The sequence below is a fragment of the Aspergillus pseudoviridinutans genome (assembly GCF_018340605.1).
Source record: "Aspergillus pseudoviridinutans IFM 55266 DNA, scaffold_4, whole genome shotgun sequence".
Classification (NCBI taxonomy): Eukaryota; Fungi; Ascomycota; class Eurotiomycetes; order Eurotiales; family Aspergillaceae; genus Aspergillus; species Aspergillus pseudoviridinutans.
Genome location: NW_025091284.1, coordinates 2,869,719 through 2,889,428, shown reverse-complemented (window position 1 = coordinate 2,889,428; position 19,710 = coordinate 2,869,719). Strand labels below are relative to the sequence as shown.

Below are 19,710 nucleotides of genomic sequence, written 5' to 3'. Positions count from 1 at the left end.
AATGATAGTCCTGCTCTGAAGGTGTTCAATGGGGGAAATGAGCTTCCATCAACTGATCTAAGCATGAGCTGCAGAAGATGGCCATCGAACGGCTCTACGTACGCCTCCCGAAACGCCAACAGTACGATTTACGCGGCGTCAGATCGGCGCTGCTCACTGTACGAAACTTGAGCTATCTCCATTGTCTAGTGGTTCTTATGCGGTGTATTGAACAAACAGAATTACTAGCACAAGAGCCCAAACCTGGAGCCGCTGTGCGAGGAGGCGCCCTACACTACAATGATTAAATGGGCCCCTCGAAAGTAATATATCGCATGTGGTCTATACCAGGGACGTTAAGGAGCATCTAGACGGAGGGAAAATCCAATCCAGAAATCCGTTCCCGGAAATTACACTGATATCTACTCGTTCCTTAGAAGGACTATTATCTAGCTAATGCCGGTTGGGTTCGGGTTTCCTGCAGCCAAGATGATCGGGCTTTCTTCTCGTATCACAGAGCGAATGGGATTGACGATCTCCACCACGCTCAACGCAAGCTGCCAGGATCTCAATCTTCCCGCGAGTCATTTACCTGCTAACACCACGAGGACCGGATGTCTAGCTACACGCCGCTAAGCGATTCCACCAGGATGTTCGTTGTTCATTCGATAGCGATACATAATGCAAGGCACCTTCTGCAGCGTCTGCCATGATTGGGACGCTCCTAACGTGCCAAGGTCAGCCATGAGGAGTACAAAGTCGCCTGCTTTCTCCTCCCCAGTCGAGCATGTCAGAGGTTATCTTAAGTTGCAGACGGCATCATGAGATTGCATTCATTGGTGAGTGCGCTGCCATTGACAGCTGCCGCCACAGCTGGCGCCCTTACTCGGCACAATTCGTCCAGTGCCGTGAATCAGACAACATGTGGCGGCACAAGCTACGAGTATAGTGGGCTTGCGGGATACGGATTCATTCCCTCCAATGCAGTTGATAAGTATGGTGACACGTTAGGAGGCATTGGCAGCGCCATTGCTATCGATCAAGACTCCTGGCGCAAGACGGGCCGTGACTCGTACTCTGGCATCATCTACTGCTTGCCTGATCGTGGCTGGTAAGTTACGCTTCTACCATGGCCATTTAAGCCTTGAATTGAAGCCTGATCCACTTCGATTGTAGGAATACCAACGGAACGCTCAATATCCAGTCGCGTATTCACAAGCTGGCCGTCTCGTTCAAGCTGGCACCAGGTGCATCTGCTGAGAATCCATCGCAGCCGAACCTGCAGCTAAAGTACCTCGACACCATTCTTCTGACCGGTCCCGATGGAGAGCCCACCACAGGTCTTGATGCAGATGCCACGGGCTATGCCTCGTACCGCGGCTTCCCCCCTCTCCCTGCAGCCACATACATCGGCGATGGCTTCGGCGGCGCAGGCAAGGGAGGAAAGAGGATCACCATCGACGCCGAGGGCCTGGTCCTTGACAAGGACGGCTTCTTCTGGATCTCTGACGAGTACGGTCCCTACGTCTATAAATTCAACAAGAACGGCAAGATGGTGCTAGCCCTGCAACCGCCTCAGGCCTATATCCCCCGTCGCAACGGAACCATCAGCTTCAGTGCCGCCAGTCCACCCCTCTATGCTCCCAACCAAATGCCTGTCCCAGAGGATCCCAAGACAGGCCGCAACAATAACCAGGGCTTTGAAGCTCTTACTATTTCCCCGGACGGCAAGACGCTGTACACCATGATCCAGTCTGCGCTGAACCAGGAAGGCGGCCCGAAAAAGAAGAACCGCCAGCCCGCGCGGCTGCTGGAGTATGACATCTCCTCGGGCACACCGAAATACAAGCACGAGTACCCCGTCCTCCTGCCCAAGTACAATGATTATACGGAAAAGGATCCATCGGACGCGGCAAAGGTGGCCTCACAGTCGGAGATCCACCAGCTTCCCACCGGCGATTTCCTTGTTCTCTCGCGCGATTCCGGCTTCGGCCACGGGCAGTCCGAGTCACTCTCCGTCTACCGGCATGCGGATGTCGTCTCCATTTCCGAGTCTACGACTGATCTGAAGGGTACATACGACGCCGCGGACGGATCCATCGCCAGCTCGAAGGGTGTCTTAGACTCGGGCATCACCCCGGCGGAGTACTGCCCTTTCCTGGACTTCAATGTGAATTCAGAACTAGCCAAATTCGGCCTTCACAACGGCGGCGCGCAAGACGCTGGTCTTTTGAATGAGAAGTGGGAGAGTCTGGCTCTTGTTCCCGTTGACCCGCGCGAGCACAAGGATAAGCATTCCAAGAAGACGAGGGAGTATTTCCTCTTCAGCTTCAGTGATAATGACTTTATCACACAAGATGGTAGGCTTCATAGACGTTTCGCCTCCTCCATCACCAGTATGCTGACCACCACTCGTACAGGACGCATGAATTTTGGCCGATTCAAGTACGCCGATGAATCTGGCTACAACCTCGACAACCAGGCTCTGATTTTCAGAGTGAGGTTTTAGCTGTGGATGCGCTTCCTAATAGAAATATTAATGAATTTGTTATCCAACCTGTTAATTATTGATAGAAGACATCGTGCTTGGCCGAAACATAAAAATCAATATGCATGTTTCTACGATTGAAGCAGTCAACAGCTGTTGGCAAGATTGAAGAAGTAGGTAGCTGGCAACGCATTGAACATTCATATCGGCTTTCTGCATTAGAAAGCGCCTCAAATATCGATAGAACAGATATTCAAGGCAAACGCTCAATCTCAGGAAGTTCGACATGCATGATGTGCCACAGAAGAGTCAAGACAAACAAATAGACTCTGGGATAGCCTTCACCACCATGACTTCCTTGCACTCAGTGGTCTGATCATGTCAGTCATATGTATATTTAGATCCTTTCTGATTAGCCACATGTATAAGATTTTGCGCCCAATTCAGTGCACACGACCAGCACAGTACATGCTTCCCTACATCTCATTATTAGGGGATATAAAACGTAGCTAGACGTCATTATCGTTACTTCACTCAGACCCATCAATCGGTCTCTTCCCCTTCGCTTTCTAAGAAGGCCAGAGTCTGTCGACTGCGATTGAGTCTCCGTTGAGGTCGATTGCTGTCACTTTCCTCCTCCACACTCCCCCGGCCCCAGTGCTTTTCACCCTCTTTGATCATGGCGAGGTCGGCTTCCAACTCTCGTTTCTCTTTGATTTGTTTAGCCTTCTCTAGTGAGTAGCGCCCGTCCATTCCCGCATCCTTCAACATGTCCTTAAGATGCTTAATCTTCGCTTTCGGTGTGTCATACGGAGCCAGCTCTCGAGACCACACCTTGCGAATACCACATTTGACCAGCCATCCTTGCAACCGCTTGATTTCGGCTTCATTGGGATCAAGGCCAGCGTCCTTTGATTTGGCGGGGGCCACCTTCTTTTTCCCTTTCGCCGACGTGCTCTCTGAGCTTCTCCCTCGTTTGCGGCTGGGTTTGGGTTCCTCATCGAGAACAACCGACATTTCACTTTCCGAATCGACCTTCTCAGTATTTGCAGCTTCTTCCGCTGCATCAGACTCGGCTGACGCGCGTTCTGATTTGGTTTTTGACTGTCTTCCGGGAAGGTTCTTGACTTCGTCCTCGCTGTCGCTGGGCGCACCGGTTTCCTCGTCATCTGAGACCTTGGGCTCTGGGGTCTCTGTCTTTCTGCGTTTTCTCGACGTAGATGTACTTGTAGGTTTTGCGCGTTTGGTAGGTTTCGCGGTCTTTTTGGGAGACAAGGGAATATTCTCTTCTTCTTCGTCCTCTTTTACTCCTTCTTCCTCTTCTTCCTTCTGTGCCGGTTCTTGCGCGAGCCTGTCTTGCACCTCCTGCAAAGTGTAAGTCGCTTGCATGAGCACTGGCCCTCTAGGACAGTCAGGCAGGATAACAATGACATACCACTTCGTCCTTGATGGTCTGATCACTCTTCGATTTCCACGCGCTATCCCCCTTGAAGAACCCTTCCTCTAATCCAAGTGCCCTCTCTGCCGCCAATCGCACTCTCTTGACAGTCAATTCCTCCAGTTTTCCCGACTGGTAGATCTTGGCGACCGCGTCGCGTAGCGCTTTTTCGAGAGCTTCATCGGAAGGTTTGGATGTCGCCAGTTGATTTGAGTCGGAATCGTCGTCAGACTCGGGCACAGCATATCGAGATGCCATTCTGTCTGTCTTTCGCCGAGTCCCTTTTACTTTTGTTTTCAAGAGTCCTCACAAGTTCACCGGAACAGATGATAGCGGATAGCAGCCAGCGGTGTGGCGCGATTCCGACGCGACGATGAAGATGAGTCGGCAGCGCGAACCAGTACGGATGTATAAGGATGAATTCCTGGGGGGCCAGATTAATTCAATGGTGCTGAAAGCTTTGAGCGCACCTAAACATCAAGAATCATATGCGCAGCACTAATCGAGCACTGGTGTATATACGTCAGAGTATCCTACTGGATGTTATCGTCGCGCCGAGCTCTATCTAGATTAGACTATCGGCGCAACTGTGCTGACAAAGCCGATATAGAAATCCGAGCTTCCATCCAGCTGCTTTCTTCTATCATTGTTTTTCGCCTTTGCTTTAACGCTAATCTGCAGATATCTCCCTTCTTTTCTTTGAGGGTTCACCTCCTGTCCATAGTTTCGTCAGCAGGCTGCCTGGAGAGTAGCATCTCAATCGAGGTATCAATCTTCTGCTCCGCCATCCTCCGCATTCTCCAGTGCAGCACCGAGACCATACCATATATCTCCCCTCAACCGACTTAGACAGCAGTATACGCTTGTCATCATGGCAGATCCTCGCCCACAGGAATCAGAAACAAAACCGAAACTCCCCAAGACGCTCTTCCCCCACCAAATCCCCGCCGCCGCAAGTTCCTCCACAGCCTCCAAAGACGACGATGTGCCCGTGGGCATGACCAAATTGCCCAACGGGGTAATCCTAGACAAGGATGGGAAACCGTACGTTGCCCCTACGCCCTACAGCCCCCGCCAGGAAATCTAACAATCCAAAACAGCTGCCGCCTCTGCACCTCCGCCGCATCATGGCGCGCATTGACAAAACAAGCCAAAAGCCAAACCGCAGCTGGGACCGTTCCAACGGCAACCGCACCAGCAACAACACCCTCCACATCCGCTCCTGCCCCTTCACCAATGCAAACCGAATGCCCTCCAGACGTCGAGGAACTGGGCCGCTCCACCTGGACGTTCCTGCACTCCCTGACAGCCGCATACCCCGCCAAGGCCTCGCCAGAGCAGCAGAGTGAGATGCGGTCGTTCCTGGGCCTTTTCTCGCGACTGTATCCCTGCTGGGTGTGTGCGGAGGACTTCCGGACGTGGATGGCGGAGCCCAGCGGTCGAAATGCGCCGCGGTTATCTGGACGAGCGGACTTCGGGACGTGGATGTGCGAGGCGCATAATGAGGTGAATCGGAAGCTGGGGAAGAAGGAGTTTGACTGTCGGTTCTGGGAGGAGAGGTGGAGGACTGGTTGGAAGGATGGGAGATGCGACTGATAGACTCCTTATGGACGCAATAGATGGATATATTTCTTGACTGTATATTTTGGCATATTGTACTTATAGACGACTCGACTCACTTAAACATATCTCTACTCAACGTTCGAGCAGGGGGAAGACCAGCTCGTTTGAGCGAACAGACACACGTTCCTCTATCAACATCGCGCAAAGCAGTTAAGTCTGTATCATCTCGATTCAAAGATATTGCAAAGTTGGAAAATAAATAGGAAGTCGCTGAATGAAAAAGGCACAACGGGACCACACATCTAAAATGCAAAGGCGTCCTCGTTCCTTGACGCCCCCGCCACAAACCTCTTCCCGACTATGGAGAATATATTTTATGGGATGAAATCTTCACAAGCAGGGAGATAATACAATTGCGAAAAGCCCATCAATACATTATGTTTACTACTGACCGGGAACGAACAGACGTAGCCCGCTAGCTGGTGCTCCAATCTCCGTCACTTCAGATATCCGACACACGGTACCCTTGTACTGTTCATGATACTTGGCACCGGTGAAAGGATCCGACACGCTAGGAGAACCCCCGTAGATGGGAGTGAATGAGGCGGCGCAGATGTCAAATTCGGCGAACTGGTCGAACTCGATATCGATCTTGTCTTGCGGGCTGCGCTCGCACTGCGCCTTGATCTTCTTGGCCTAGAGATTGGATTAGTATTGTATAGAACACAGCGATCTGCGAAAAACCAAATGGCTTACCTGATCAAGAAGCTTAGCCGAGCCTCCGTTGGCCAACATACGGTTAGCAAAGCTCAGGGCGGACGAGTAGTTCTTGTTGGCAAAGGCAAACTTCATTGCAGCCATCAGTGCAAGCTGACGATGAGCGACCTCCAGCTTGGGAATGGTAAAGTAGGCAGAGAGCTCGAGACTCCTCTTGAGGTTCTCCGGGGTATCCGTTGACAGGGAGCGGCGCTCAAGTTCGATAGACATGGCAAGAATGTATTCCCGAGCGGTTTCGATGATCTTCTTCGCCTGCTCAACTTCGGCTTCGGAAGACACGGTGTTGACAAGAACAGAATGCAAAATTCCCTTGAAAATCTTCACCCCATCCTCCAGTTTGTTCGCCCTCATTGCAGCGTAACCCTCCTGGAGGTCGACGTTGGCAATCGTCTCTAGATCCTTGGGAATGATGGGCAGGACTTTGCGGCTGTCAGTCTCCTCAACGGTGCGTCGCACATAGTTAACCAAAGGAGGAAGCCCGGCGGTAGCGGGCAGGTAGGTCCTGGACGCCTTATATACTTCGAGGAAGCGGCCCTTGAGAGGAGCAAAGTTGACAGCGCCAACTTGCCGATTGAGAAGCTGCATGGCCGTATCGAAAGAACCAGCAGCGACATGGTCAGCCGCCAGGGGAGAGTTGCGAGCCCAAAGGTCGGCCTCAGCGCTGCCTGCGCCAGCCTCTGCGCTGTCGACGTTGACGAAGTCGACATCCTCCTCCACGTTGATCTCTTCACCCATGTCCCAGCCGGCAACGTCTTCTTCTTCATCCTCAAGAGTCTCACGGGCCAGAACGGCCTCCTCGCCTTCTTCCTCGGGCTCGAGGCCAAGGGCGGCAGCCTCCTCATCTTCCACACCCACTTCTCCAAGCAACGCCTTCTCAAACGACGAATGAGCTGCAGCCTTAACAGGCCAATTCGACTTGAAAGTAGGGACAATGGGCTGAGGCACCCGCAGAGGCTCCTCGGTTGTGGGAAGCGTGATCTGGTCTTCGGTCAACCCGCAGGCTTCGAGAATGGACTCAGCCTCTTCAGTCAAGCCGTGAGACTTGGCGGTAAGATAGGCCAGAGGGTCTGCTTGAGAGTTAGCTGAGTATAGTCACGCTGGTCACAAAATCACTTACACAAATCGACTTCCTTGAACATCTGAATTCTGTCTTCAACATCGCCACGGTAGATAGCATTCTGGAACCGAGATGTGAAGTCCCCGCGATGCTCTGCAATCTTGGCCATCCTGGCCAATTTTTCAGAATCACCGGTGGACAAGTAAAGGAAGGAAAGCTTGTCGAAGTTCCTCTGCTTCTGATACGTCATCTCCACAGTTTGGTGGTTGCCGTGAGCCAGAGCTTCCATTCCCAGTCTGCTCCACAACTTCGGGCGGTCCAGCTCGCGCGCCATCTCGATGGCAACTTCCAGGTTACCACACTCGAGAGCAAGCTCAAAACGAGTCTGAGGGTCCTGCACGAACTGCAGGGCAATCTCAGGGTAGCCCTTCTTTTGCAGATACGAAATGATACTTTGCCCGACCAAGCTGGAGGTCTTGATAATCTGCAGCATCTCGTCGTAGTTGCGCTTAACCAGGGCGAGCTTGAAGCGGTACTCGGTAGGGTCAATTTCGAGAACCCTAGGCTTGGCATTACGATCCAGACAGTAAACGCTTCTGCCCTTCACCTTGACGAGGTACACGGTGTGGTCCAAAGTGCGGATTATGCCGTTGTCCCTACGAGGTTGTTAGCATCGGCATCAGCTAATGAAGGGGGAAATCTGTACACATACCCGTTTAGAAGAGAGTACTTCACGTGGTTCAAGGTCGAGTAAAGAAGGACGCCTGCGTCATCCCACGCCGCGCTCTTGATGCGAATGGTCTCGTGCAGGCTGCTCACTTGCTCGAGGGACTTGGTAACAATGGTAACATTGTGCTTGCTGAGCAAAGCAGCATAGAGTCCATCATTTGACCAAACAACGTACTTGACACCGCTCACTGCAAGCTCTGCCAGCTGCTTCTTCTGTTGGATGTCAAAGAGAACCACGGAGGTGGGTGTAATGAAGAGTAAAGCTCCGGTTCCACCAAAGTAAATATCAGTTGTTCCAGAAGGCGGCTTAATAGTTTTTGTGGTAGAGTTGCTTAGATCCTTGATGTCCACCTGTTGATTGGCCTGGCTGAAGACAGCAAATCGATTACGGGCGACGAAGACGGCGGAAGAAGCTTGGCCACGCTTGACGTCCGTCGGCTCGACAGCGCCAGTTGCATCCCTCGGAAGGTGGATCAACTCGTACGCACCACCATCAGTGGGAGATGTGACGAGAATGGCGCGCTCAGCGGGGTTGTAAGAAAGGGTTCTTGGCGGCACCCACGGTGATCCCAACTTGCGTAGTGAAAGCATCGGCGGCGACTCAACATTCTTGGCAAAGTCGTATGATTTCACATGCTTCTCCTTCGTGATGTAAAACAATTKGTTTTGGTAAACAGCAGACGCGGGTCTTTCTCTCTCCAGCTTGAATACCATGACACCGGTGTCGTGACCAGCTGCAAAGAGGTTGATTTCGGGGTGGGCAGCGATGACCCAGAACCGATCCACGTCACGTTTGAAAGACTGCACCGAGGTTCTCTTGTTCAAGTCCCACACTCGGATGGTCTTGTCTTCGCCGACGGAGAGAATCAAATCCTGGTGGGGGTGGAATAGACAAGCGGAGGCGTTCTGGAAATGGCCCCTGCATGTATCGACTTCCCAGGCTTTCGTGTCTACAGCGTAGTGTCAGGAGATCCAAAAAATCATTTGAACAAGAATAACAGCATCTTTGGCACGTACCACTCATTCTCCACAGCTTGACCAGGCGATCGTCTCCCGCGGAGACGATCAGAGGCAGAGTTGGGTGGAAAGACACCCAGTTCACACCTCGGTCGTGGCCCTCCAGGACAAATTTCACAACAGCGTCGGTGTTTCCAAACATATCCGCCTGGCTGGGGTTGGCTCGAGCCATCTGGTCTTCGAATGTCATGGATGTCGGTGCCGAATGCTTCTTCCGCAGCCCGGAAATATCCCAAATGCGAACAGACTGATCGAGCGACGCGGAAGCGATTAGGTCCTCTGTCGGATGGAACTGTGCACACATCACATAATGATTGTGGCCCGTCATTGTGCAGACTGAAACTCAAGTCAGCGTCGCTTGTCCGGACAAGTGGCCAGAGCCCACTTACTCAACGATCTGTTCTGCCAATTCCATATTCTTATTGTTTGATCATCGGAGGCAGAGAGGATCCAAGGAAGTTCGCGGTGGAAGAATACCGTGCGCACGTAGTCGAGATGCCCGTTCAAGGTGAAAAGACATCTTCGGGTCTGAAGACTCCAGACCTTAATCTTGTAGTCGTCGCCTCCGGAGACGAAGAGGGGTTGTGTCGGGTGGAAATCAATGCCGCGAACAGGTCCATCGTGCTCTTCAAAGCGATCAATCAAAGTTCCCATGCGATAATCCCATAATTGAATCGTCGACGAGTGGAGTGAAACAAGGATCCATGGTCTGTTCCAGGGTCAGCAGTTTCTCGATTGCAACGCGTTAAGCAGCCCATCCAGGACTGACCGTTTAGGATGAAAAGCAATTCCCTTCGCACGAGACGACTTCGACTCGAACTATTCGTTAAGCAATTGTTTAGTTGAGTGACTTGGTTTGCGCGGGGATAGGGGGCACCGGAGGGGGAGCAACGTACCTTGGTAAGCATGTTTGGGGAGGACTGCATCTTGGAAAGCTGGCCGGAGCCGCACCATTCAGTAGCAAGCTCCGCACACTGATATAAAGAAAATCACAAACGTGATCACCTCATCCACTGCCACAGGGTGAATGGGTAGGAGCAAAGCGAGGAACGTCTGGACTATGGGGACGGATAGTCTGGACACCTAACGATGGCGGTAACGTGGACTTATTGAGGTCGGGTGTGTTCCAGGCGGCGAGCCAATAAGCGAGTCCCGCGGTCCAATGATGGGCCCGGCGGTGAGAAGCTGCCAGGTACACCGATTTTGAGCCTCTGTAGGGAGTATTGCAGTAATAAACTTCATGCTTTTTCCAATTGACAATTAGAGACCTCGAGTAAAGATTGACAATGTTTGAAGACTAAGGTACTCATGATTGAGTACCTGAGAAGGGTTGTGTGGCTACGACATACTCTGTCGAATAAAATACTCAAACTCGATCTCTGAGAAAGGCACAACCCGTGCATTGGAACAGATTATATACTTCCACTCGCGATCCTCGGACTAACAAGTAGGACCAAACAATGGCTAGAAGAACGCATTTTTCTCTGCTCGTTATCAAGCTTTCGAACCGATCCTATGAGTTGATTTGGCAATATCGAGCTATTTACTTTATAGGTAGGCCGAGGTGTGATGAACACCCAGTACTGTGGATATGTCCCAGATCGGAAATATACAAGACCTTGACTGAGCAATCACACTTGCAAAATATATTGGTCTTTTGAGAAGAAAGTCAAATAAATGCATTTTCGTCAATCTCAAGCTCAATTGATCGTATCCTACTTGACAAGTCTGTTGAGCACCAATTAGACCCTTTGTCCAAGTACTTGACTTCATGCGGGCTGAAGGCTAGGTTTGGTCCAATTGCGAGTTCAAACAAGGATATTTAGCACAAAATCTTTGGCTGCATTTCAAATCTCCCTCTTCCTGCTCTTTCTCGTTTATAGTGGTGGTATGATGGCATCTGCACCGCAACTCCACCAACCGATAAGACTACGTCCTCTTATCAGCACCCATCGCACTCATCATTCCAACCAAGGTACCCCAGCATCAAACGTAACGCAATGTCAAAGTCTCGTCAGGCTACGAATGACGACCTTGATGAGATATTTTCTGATGAGTCCAGTTTCTACGGTACAGCCTGTCTACCTGGACCTGGTCTTAATGTCCATATATTCTAACTATTGAGAATAATAGGCGATGACGCAGAAAAGTCCCGTTTGGAAGAGCTAGCCCAATCGTACGACCCAGTACTGTACTGGACAAACATCCACCCATATTTGCTATCTACGATCCAGCATGAATTACAAGCCCCCAAACCCATTCCTACACCCTCCGATGGCGATCAAGCCAAAAGCGAATTGGCATTAGTAACAGACGTGCTCGCCGAGATCCCTCTCGCAACACTGCGCCGCAATGCGCGCGGCCCAGAAGAGCCCCTCCACGACTTCCTAGCGCGCCTGCCCCCATCTACGACAAAGGAGAAAGATGTTGGGCCATGGATATACGTCACGAATCCGCACCGCAAAGCCGATCCAGACGAGCAGGCTATCGCCAAACTCGTCCGTGAGGGAACCGAACTACTTCACAGATTCGAGGACCAGAAAGCAGAGTTAGAAGCGGAGCATGATCGCTCGAGGTCCAAATCCAAGGCAGTGCTGACGCGCAAGGTGAACCCGTTGCGGCGGACATTGGAACAGGATATCTTCGCGCTGGCGCGAAAGACAGGTGTCGTGTCTGGGAAATGGATGATGTTTATAACCGCCGATCGTGTGGATAGGTATTGGGAGGCTGTTGTGACTGGGACTGTGTCTGGGCAATTGGGCGATGCGGCCAAGGTTGCGACGGACGATGGCTTAGGGAGGCCGCGGTTGATCGCAATCTACACGAGAGATTATGCGGATAGGCAAGACGTAAAACGCGTGCTTGAACAGATGGTAGATTTGGGTCTTGTGAAGCCAGACGAAAGGCCTATCTACTACAAGTGTGACGCATTCACGTACCTGCGCATCATGAGCGATAACCCATACGGCCTCAAGGCGAGCATGGCCTCCAGTCGGGATGTGTTGGCAGGTAAGGTGTGAATAGTCGAATGGGAAGATATAGGCTAAGGTTGAATAATGATGCCTATGGAAATGATCAGAGAAGTCAATAAATCCCATTCAAAAACTATCTAAGTCATTTGAAATTCAACTCAGATGCAAGTATCCTCAAGTCAGACCCAGTAGCTCTACATCATACTGCATCCGCCTTTCTGGCATTGCTCAAGATACGATAGCTCCTCTCCAGAGACTGTCCGGTCGCCGGGCTTGCGTTTGACGCCCTGGATCTTTATGTTGTGATCACCGTTGGTATGCCACCAGCGTAAGCGCTGAAATTTGACGGAATGTATCTCTGGATAGTCAATCGTCCACTCTCCACTGCTGACAGAAACCACAGTGTGAGTGCCTGGGAAGTGGAAGTCAGGGAGATATATCTCCGTTGCGGCCTGTCCCAGCCCTTTCTTTTCCCCAAGTAGTCTCATGTTGAATACGCAATTCTTGAGATCAAAACCGTATTGCAATATATGGCCGTTTGTTATAATTGGACTCGGACGAACCCATGCCTCTGCAGCCCGGAACCCTAGTCTGTCCTGGGATGACTGAGAGATCTCAGATGATATAGAGGGTGATTGAAGAGCCTGCTTCAAATCGCGTGGACCCACTTGGTAGCTCTCGGTGTTGCGTTGGCTCTCAGAGTATGCTGGAGACTGAGGATCGCGTTGGGTTTCGTTCTCAAAGGCGAGAAGCTTGCCACTTGGCAGTTCTAGATCGTCAAGAGAGTATATCGACAAGTCTTCCCCATTCCAGTTGTCACCCCATTCATGATTATTCTCAAATGTGCGTCAGTTGCTGGACCTATGAAAACTCTCGGCGCCAGGTAGCATAGATATACTTACGGATGTTGTATATAACCATAATGTGAATCCGTTGGCAGTGCTGCCTTCGATTGCGAAATGGTTCGCGTCCATAGCACTGACTTGACCGCTATAGTCTCCTGTCTTGTATGCATGCCTGTCGTCCATATCGAACGGAATGCCGATCTCCGTGAAAATCAAAGGATGAGTCCCCATATATCTCAAACTCTCATCCCTTAGAAACTTGAGCTGATCACGCAGGCAATTTCGAATCGCTGTCTCTCCAATTTTGACGGCGAATGCTGGTGTGAGATATTTTCCACGAAGGACGCCTATGACATCAACGTTGTAAAGGCGATTCCTGGGGCAGTTAGCAGAATAGGCCAGACTCAGGCTGTTTCACTCACCAATGCTTCGTCAATAGAGTAACGCCGTCGTAATAATGCACAGCATGAACCATGTTCGGGTCGTCATCAACTGTTCCCTTTAGATCGGGAGGCACCTCCATGACAGGGGGTTGGCAGAAAAGGATGGCTTCCGGCCAGACACTCCTGAGAGCATCTCTATAAGCTCTGTAATGCTCCATAAAATATGTATTGGTAAATTTGTCATAGTTCAAGGGTTCACCGGTTTGAGGCTTTTTGGCGAAATAATCCTTTCGCTGGAGTTGATCTGAGGACGGATCCCAGACGCCATGTTGGGCCCAAAGACATTCTCCAAGCTTCCAGCCAGGATCCCTGACCCAGCCATACTTGCTGTCATCGTAATCAGCCGGAAGCCATGCCGTCTCGCCCTCGGGGTCCACGAGCTCCCTGCCGGTCTGATAGGGACCAAATCCGCCAAAAGCCCAGGTAGTCTCTTCGCATGCTCGCCCAGAGCCCGTCAACATGGCCTGAAAAGCAGTAGGCGACGTTCCTAACTGCAGTTGCTGCTCGGGTGGAATCACAGATATATCTTGCACCCCAATCAGCCCTCTATTAGGCTCATTCATGCTTTCCCAACCAATGACTACTTCGTCCTCGATGTCGCCGGCCTCGTGAATCTTCTGAGCAAAATATCTGCACGCGGCAATGAAATGGCCCTGGAGATAGTCTTGAATGTTCATGCCATCTATGATGGCCTTCGGCGCAAAATCCCTGCCTCCATAGAACAACGTGAACATCGTCTGACAAACAAGCCTCGTGTAGTTAGTGCTCCATATCATCTTCGGGAATTCGGCCGGATCATCGAATGTGTTTTGAACGAGGGCTGCCTCGGTCTTCTTGAAGCCTCTGGGGTTGAAACCTGCGGCGTATAGTGTCCATGCTGGGGCACCGGAACCTCCCGAGAGTCTTGACCACTTTAGGCTGTCAGCTACACAGAGCTCTGTTCTGGGACTGGGTTCTATCAAAAACATACAACGTCCTGATGCGGATCAAGGAACACGTAAAACCCATACTGCTTTGCAATCCGAAGAACCTCGATAGTGAATGAGATCCATTCATCGTCATATCTGCCTGGGCCCGCATGCTCGATGGCTTCCCAAGTGAAAACATATCTAATGGTATTGTAACCCCATTTTCGTAACCTGGAGAAGTGCGTGTGCGCATCGTCAAGAGAGAACGGTCGACCCACGAATGAGACGTCATCGGCATCGAAGAAGCCATCTGACACGTAAGAGGGGATATCGGGTTTCTTGGGATATTTGGCCTCCCCAGCCACATTGATGCCTCTCAAAGTGATTTCACGATTGTCAGGGTCTCTGAACGTCTGACCGTCAACTCTAAGCCGCAGCACACCCATAGTTACTGTGTGGTCGAAAGTCTCCTATGCTGACTGGTGGAGACAAGGGAGGAGAATATAGGCCGACGACCTCCGCAGCAAATCGACGGTGAGTAGTCCTCTAGTCGAGTATGCTTAGTAGGGCAGTCCCCAAAAAATTTATCGAGCAGAATCTACTATATGCATAGGAAGGTCAGCAACAACATGCAGAATGTTGGTCATGATCAAGTGAATGATCAATGAGAGCACTGACCCTCTGATAGCTTGCTGAACTGTTGGTTAATGACCGCCCAACTTGATCATCAACAGGTACTGAGGATCAAACAACAAAAAATAAATCTAAAGGAACAGAGATTCTAATAAATCTGGGAGGTCATATGTAGTTTCTCATAATCTTTAATGAACATTATAGATCAGCAAGCATCACAGAGGTCACTTGGGTGCAGCCTGGAGAGTGCGACACCAGTAGGTAGTGAGGGATACGAATACGAGATAACGGGACCACGGGATCGGCCTCTGACGTATCGCCCGCTTGACTTTCCCCACAAATCACACTATTCGTTTCAATAGCCAGCCAGCTGAGAGGCACCCACATCCAAAGCTGCCATTACGGCAGTGCAACGAAGTGAGCTGTCCAGCATGTCAACAAAATCGGCTCTGAAGGCAGTGCGCATTGCGCTGGACTCCAGGGATTTCGAAGATGCTGCCGAAAAAGCCAAAGCGGTGGTGAAGCAAGAGCCTCAAAACTATCATGCGTATGTGACGACCAAGCTTTGCTAATTCGAATTTGAGCTAATCTCGATTCTACGACCAGGAACGTCTTTCTGGGTCTAGCGCTGGATAAATTAAACAAAAATGAAGAATCCGAGCGCGCATATCTCGCAGCAACTCGTGCAAAATCCGACGACAAGACAGCGTGGCAGGGATTGATCAATCTCTACGAGAAACAGGGAGGCTTTAAGCTAGATGCTTATCATGAGGCAGCTCTGAGACTTGGTCAGATATTTGCCGAAGTGTACGTGTCGTATTGGGAGGTGTATATACCAAGAACAAGTGCTAATCCGATCCTAGCGATGACAAGCACCGTTGCCAGGATGTGGTGGATAAATATATCAAGTTCGCGAAGAAGCAGGGCACTCGATCGCAATATAAAAAAGCCCTCGCCCTACAGCTCCCAACGAATCCGCTTTATAGCTACCTCGAAGGACGGATACCGCATCCTTCCCACACATACCTCCGCCTCATAGAAATGACGGAATCGGAGGAAAAGGAATTTATTAATAGAGAAATTGGAGAGCGAAGGACCCGGCTCGGTGCGAGAATCGATCATGTGACCATGGAGGTGAAAAGAGAGGCTTTCAAACGGGGCGAGCTTGAGCAGCTATACCGTGGGATAGTGGATTGGTCCCATGATGACCAAGTTCGACGTACCTACGAAGAAAAGCTTCTACAGCGAGCTTATGAAGTACTTGTCGTTCTCCCGCCCGCCGAAAAGGCTGAAAAGCGCGCTGAGGTCTTGCAAGCTGCTCGCGGCATGGTCATCATTAAACACCCTTTTGAGCTGGCCTGGAAGATTATACTCGAGTGGCACGACATTCAAAGCTTCTCGGAGTGGGACCTCAATTTCCTAAAGGACTTTATCGAGTTCTTCCCAGAAGATGGTCTTACGAAGATTCTGAAAGGCTTCTTAGCCAGTGACCTCTCCCCCTTCCCGAAAGAGACGAAGGAGACGAAGGAATCTACACCCACTGAGGAAGAGACCGAAAATGGAAACGGCGATAATCACGAGCTGGATGTACAGGATCGCTTGTTAATGATGGTGGAAGGCCTCGAAGCATCTCGCTCCTCAGTCGTCGCAAATCGCATCATGGGTGAGCTTTATTTGTCACTGGAAGAATACGATAGCGTTGTGGATGTTGCACGGAAGGGTCTCTCAAATATCACAGATCTCGCCAGGCTGACTGGGGTAGGCCTGGTCAACACTACTGACTGCCTAAAAACTCTACTGGCGAATTCTTTGATCTACTACCAGATCCCTCGGCATCACCCCGAAGCTAAAGAAATCTTCGAAGAGATTTTGCAGAGAAAACCAACATCCACAGCCTCTCTGCTGGGCATTGGATTGATTCTCAAGGTCGACGAGGACTATGCTGAAGCTGTCAACTTCTTGGAGCGTGCTCTAGAGCGTGACCCGTCTAACCTTAAAATCAGAGGTGAGCTTTCGTGGTGTAAGGCCCTCAATGGGGACCTTGAGACTGGTCTGCACGGCCTTCGGGATGTGTTCGCTGAATTACAAGACACGGAGTCGCCAAATCGTGATTTTAAGAGTGAGATCCTTTACCGCATAGGTTACTGCCAATGGGAGCTCGATCCATCGCCAACTGCGCGCAAGGATCGCAATGGTGCTTATGCCAGTTTTCTTGGATCCATTCAATCCAACATCAACTTTGCCCCTGCATACACGAGCTTGGGTATCTACTATGCGGACTACAAAAAGGACAAAACACGAGCACGCAGGTGCTTCCACAAGGCGTTCGAATTATCCGCGTCCGAAATCGAAGCCGCTGAACGGCTCGCGAGGACATTCGCGGACCAAAAGGAATGGGATTTGGTTGAAGCCGTGGCTCAGCGCGTCGTTGATTCGGGCAAAGCAAAGCCTTCACCGGGCTCAAAGAGAAGGGGCTATAGCTGGCCATATGCCGCTTTGGGTACTGTTCAAATGAACAAGCAGCAGTATGCCCAAAGCATTGTCTCGTTTCAATCAGCTCTGAGAATCTCGCCAGGCGACTACCACTCGTGGGTTGGCCTTGGAGAAAGCTACCATCACTCTGGAAGATATATTGCCTCTGCGAAAGCTTTCGATCATGCTCAGCAATTGGAATCAGCTCTTTCACCCGATGAAAGAGAGCATATTTGGTTCGCAAGGTACATGCTCGCAAATGTAAAACGGGAGCTCGGTGAATTTGAAGACGCCATCTCACGCTATGAGGATGTTTTGAAATTCCGACCGAATGAGCTTGGGGTGACCATTGCGTTGCTTCAGACTCTCACCGAAAGTTCGTGGAAGAGCCTCGAATTAGGCTTGTACAATGACTCTGTCGAACTGGCGCGTAAGGCTATAGTTGTCGCGGCATCGCTTGCGAAGGAACGTGTGGGCATTTTCAATCTGTGGAAGGCCGTCGGCGACGCCTGCTCTATGTTCACTTACGTCAAAGGAAAGGCGAGCAAATTCCCAGTTCAGGAAGTGAAGGCGCTGCTTACAACTCAAGTTGAGCCCTCGGCTTTCGATATATTTGCCGAAATAGACGAGCTTGGCCAAAGCTGTCTGTCGCTTTTCGATGAGGTTAGTGACACTGTCAGTCCGTCAGATAAGTGTATATATGCCTCTATTCTTGCATACAAGAGAGCTATTCACGTTTCGGCGCAAGATATACATGCTCAAGCAGTTGCCTGGTACAATCTGGGATGGGCAGAATACAGGGCTCTCAGATGCGTGCAGGTGCACTCTGGCAGCAAGGGCAAGAAGCCGACACGCCGGTTCCTGAAGACAGCAATGCGCTGCTTCAAGAGAGCGATTGAATTGGAAGCCGGCAATTCGGAGTTTTGGAACGCCCTGGGTGTGGCAACTACAAATATGAGCCCGAAGGTTGCCCAACATGCTTTTGTGAGGAGTTTACATTTGAACGAGAGAAGCGCACAAGTTTGGACTAACTTAGGAACGCTTTACCTCATTCACAATGATATCCAACTCGCCAATGAAGCTTTCACGCGCGCGCAATCCACCGATCCGGACTACTCTCTGGCGTGGGTTGGCCAAGGGTTCCTGGCTTTGCTATTTGGGGACCCACATGAAGCAAGAGGTCTTTTTGAGCATGCCTTCGACATCTCCAACTCCTCAACCACGTTACCGAGACGCCAGTACACGCTCACCTTGTTCGACCGCCTCATCTCAGACTCTTCTGCATCGAATGAGATATCACAACTCATTCAGCCATTTTTCGCGCTCCTGCAACTTTCCTCTCAAGACCCGTCCAATTTACAGTTTATGCATCTTACCGCGCTCATGGCCGAGAGAATTGGCGAGCTTTCAGATGCGGAGGCTAGCTTGCACGTCGTATGTTCTGGTGTCGAGGCGGAATATGAGGTGTCTGAATCGACCTCGTCGCTCTCTAGATACGCACAGTCGAATGCAGATATGGCTCGTGTTCTTCTTGCACGCCAAGAATTTGAGCAAGCAGTAGAGAAAGCGGAAATGGCGCTTACCCTATCTGGTGAAGAAGACGCAGAGAAATCCGACCCGGAGGCAAACAGAAAACTACGTCTGTCAGCTCATCTGACTGCTGGATTGGCGCAATATTACTTGAAGTCAATGGACAACGCGATTGACATGTTCCGAGACGCCCTGCAAGAGGCAGATAATGCACCGGAGGTAGTATGTCTCCTAGCACAGGTTCTGTGGGCCAAGGGTGGTGATGAGGAGCGGACCGTGGCTCGCCAGCAGCTGTTTGACTGTGTTGAAGAACACCCTGACCATGTTGGAGCGGTATCGCTCTTGGGAACTATTGCGCTACTAGATGACGACAAGGACGTCATTGAAGCAGTTGCTTCAGATCTTCAGAACATGATCACAAGAGATGACATTGATATCCACGACCGGACTAGGTTGACTAAGCTGTTGACAGCGATCTCTACTTTGGGCTTGACTGAGGACTCCCAAATTCCAGAGGACCTCAGACGCCTTGGAGAGGCTACAGCTGCCGTCATGAGGTTGCCAGGTCAGCCACAAGGCTGGCAGGAGCTAGCAGCAGCATCTCAGGAACTGTATCCCGCGGAGATGGCTGTTGACAGAGCACTGCGAAGCGTTCCACCACGGAGCAATCTCGATGCTGTCGACCTCTGTGACGCGTATGCACAGACTGGCAAGGCAGGTGATGCGATCAAGGCGATTATGGTCGCACCATGGAAGCAAAGTGGCTGGGAAGAGCTCAAGCATGCTGTGTCAGGATTAGTCTAACCCTTTTGACGACCTAAGGGAATGTTGTACTGTAGATATTAGACACTTTAGATGT

General features: G+C 50.8%; 7 protein-coding genes across 7 annotated transcripts; 4 read left to right on the top strand and 3 right to left on the bottom strand.

Annotated features, from left to right (window-relative positions):
* Window positions 1-800: 800 nt before the first annotated feature.
* Window positions 801-2,488, top strand: Asppvi_006433 (esterase-like/phytase family protein; the record flags this gene model as incomplete). Its single annotated transcript, XM_043302336.1, has 3 exons — window positions 801-1,090; window positions 1,156-2,339; window positions 2,400-2,488. The coding sequence occupies 3 exons, from the start codon at window positions 801-803 to the stop codon at window positions 2,486-2,488; spliced, it is 1,563 nt and encodes a 520-aa protein (XP_043158271.1).
* A 522-nt stretch (window positions 2,489-3,010) lies between these two features.
* Window positions 3,011-4,163, bottom strand: Asppvi_006432 (putative transcriptional regulator; the record flags this gene model as incomplete). Its single annotated transcript, XM_043302335.1, has 2 exons — window positions 3,011-3,832; window positions 3,903-4,163. 2 exons carry the CDS (start codon window positions 4,161-4,163, stop codon window positions 3,011-3,013), a joined length of 1,083 nt encoding a protein of 360 aa, XP_043158270.1.
* Window positions 4,164-4,776: 613 nt separating this feature from the next.
* On the top strand, window positions 4,777-5,501 carry Asppvi_006431 (flavin-linked sulfhydryl oxidase; the record flags this gene model as incomplete). The annotated part of the gene is made up of 2 exons (XM_043302334.1): window positions 4,777-4,949; window positions 5,006-5,501. The coding sequence occupies 2 exons, from the start codon at window positions 4,777-4,779 to the stop codon at window positions 5,499-5,501; spliced, it is 669 nt and encodes a 222-aa protein (XP_043158269.1).
* A 411-nt stretch (window positions 5,502-5,912) lies between these two features.
* Window positions 5,913-9,974, bottom strand: Asppvi_006430 (coatomer subunit alpha; the record flags this gene model as incomplete). The annotated part of the gene is made up of 8 exons (XM_043302333.1): window positions 5,913-6,164; window positions 6,225-7,312; window positions 7,363-7,958; window positions 8,015-8,981; window positions 9,049-9,384; window positions 9,438-9,757; window positions 9,818-9,867; window positions 9,945-9,974. 8 exons carry the CDS (start codon window positions 9,972-9,974, stop codon window positions 5,913-5,915), a joined length of 3,639 nt encoding a protein of 1,212 aa, XP_043158268.1.
* A 1,074-nt stretch (window positions 9,975-11,048) lies between these two features.
* Window positions 11,049-12,068, top strand: Asppvi_006429 (DUF1917 domain-containing protein; the record flags this gene model as incomplete). Its single annotated transcript, XM_043302332.1, has 2 exons — window positions 11,049-11,118; window positions 11,182-12,068. 2 exons carry the CDS (start codon window positions 11,049-11,051, stop codon window positions 12,066-12,068), a joined length of 957 nt encoding a protein of 318 aa, XP_043158267.1.
* A 146-nt stretch (window positions 12,069-12,214) lies between these two features.
* Window positions 12,215-14,662, bottom strand: Asppvi_006428 (sterylglucosidase 1; the record flags this gene model as incomplete). The annotated part of the gene is made up of 4 exons (XM_043302331.1): window positions 12,215-12,856; window positions 12,923-13,241; window positions 13,288-14,219; window positions 14,279-14,662. The coding sequence occupies 4 exons, from the start codon at window positions 14,660-14,662 to the stop codon at window positions 12,215-12,217; spliced, it is 2,277 nt and encodes a 758-aa protein (XP_043158266.1).
* Window positions 14,663-15,280: 618 nt separating this feature from the next.
* On the top strand, window positions 15,281-19,655 carry Asppvi_006427 (SKI complex subunit tetratricopeptide repeat protein SKI3; the record flags this gene model as incomplete). Its single annotated transcript, XM_043302330.1, has 3 exons — window positions 15,281-15,396; window positions 15,456-15,656; window positions 15,713-19,655. 3 exons carry the CDS (start codon window positions 15,281-15,283, stop codon window positions 19,653-19,655), a joined length of 4,260 nt encoding a protein of 1,419 aa, XP_043158265.1.
* Between the last annotated feature and the right edge of the window lie 55 nt (window positions 19,656-19,710).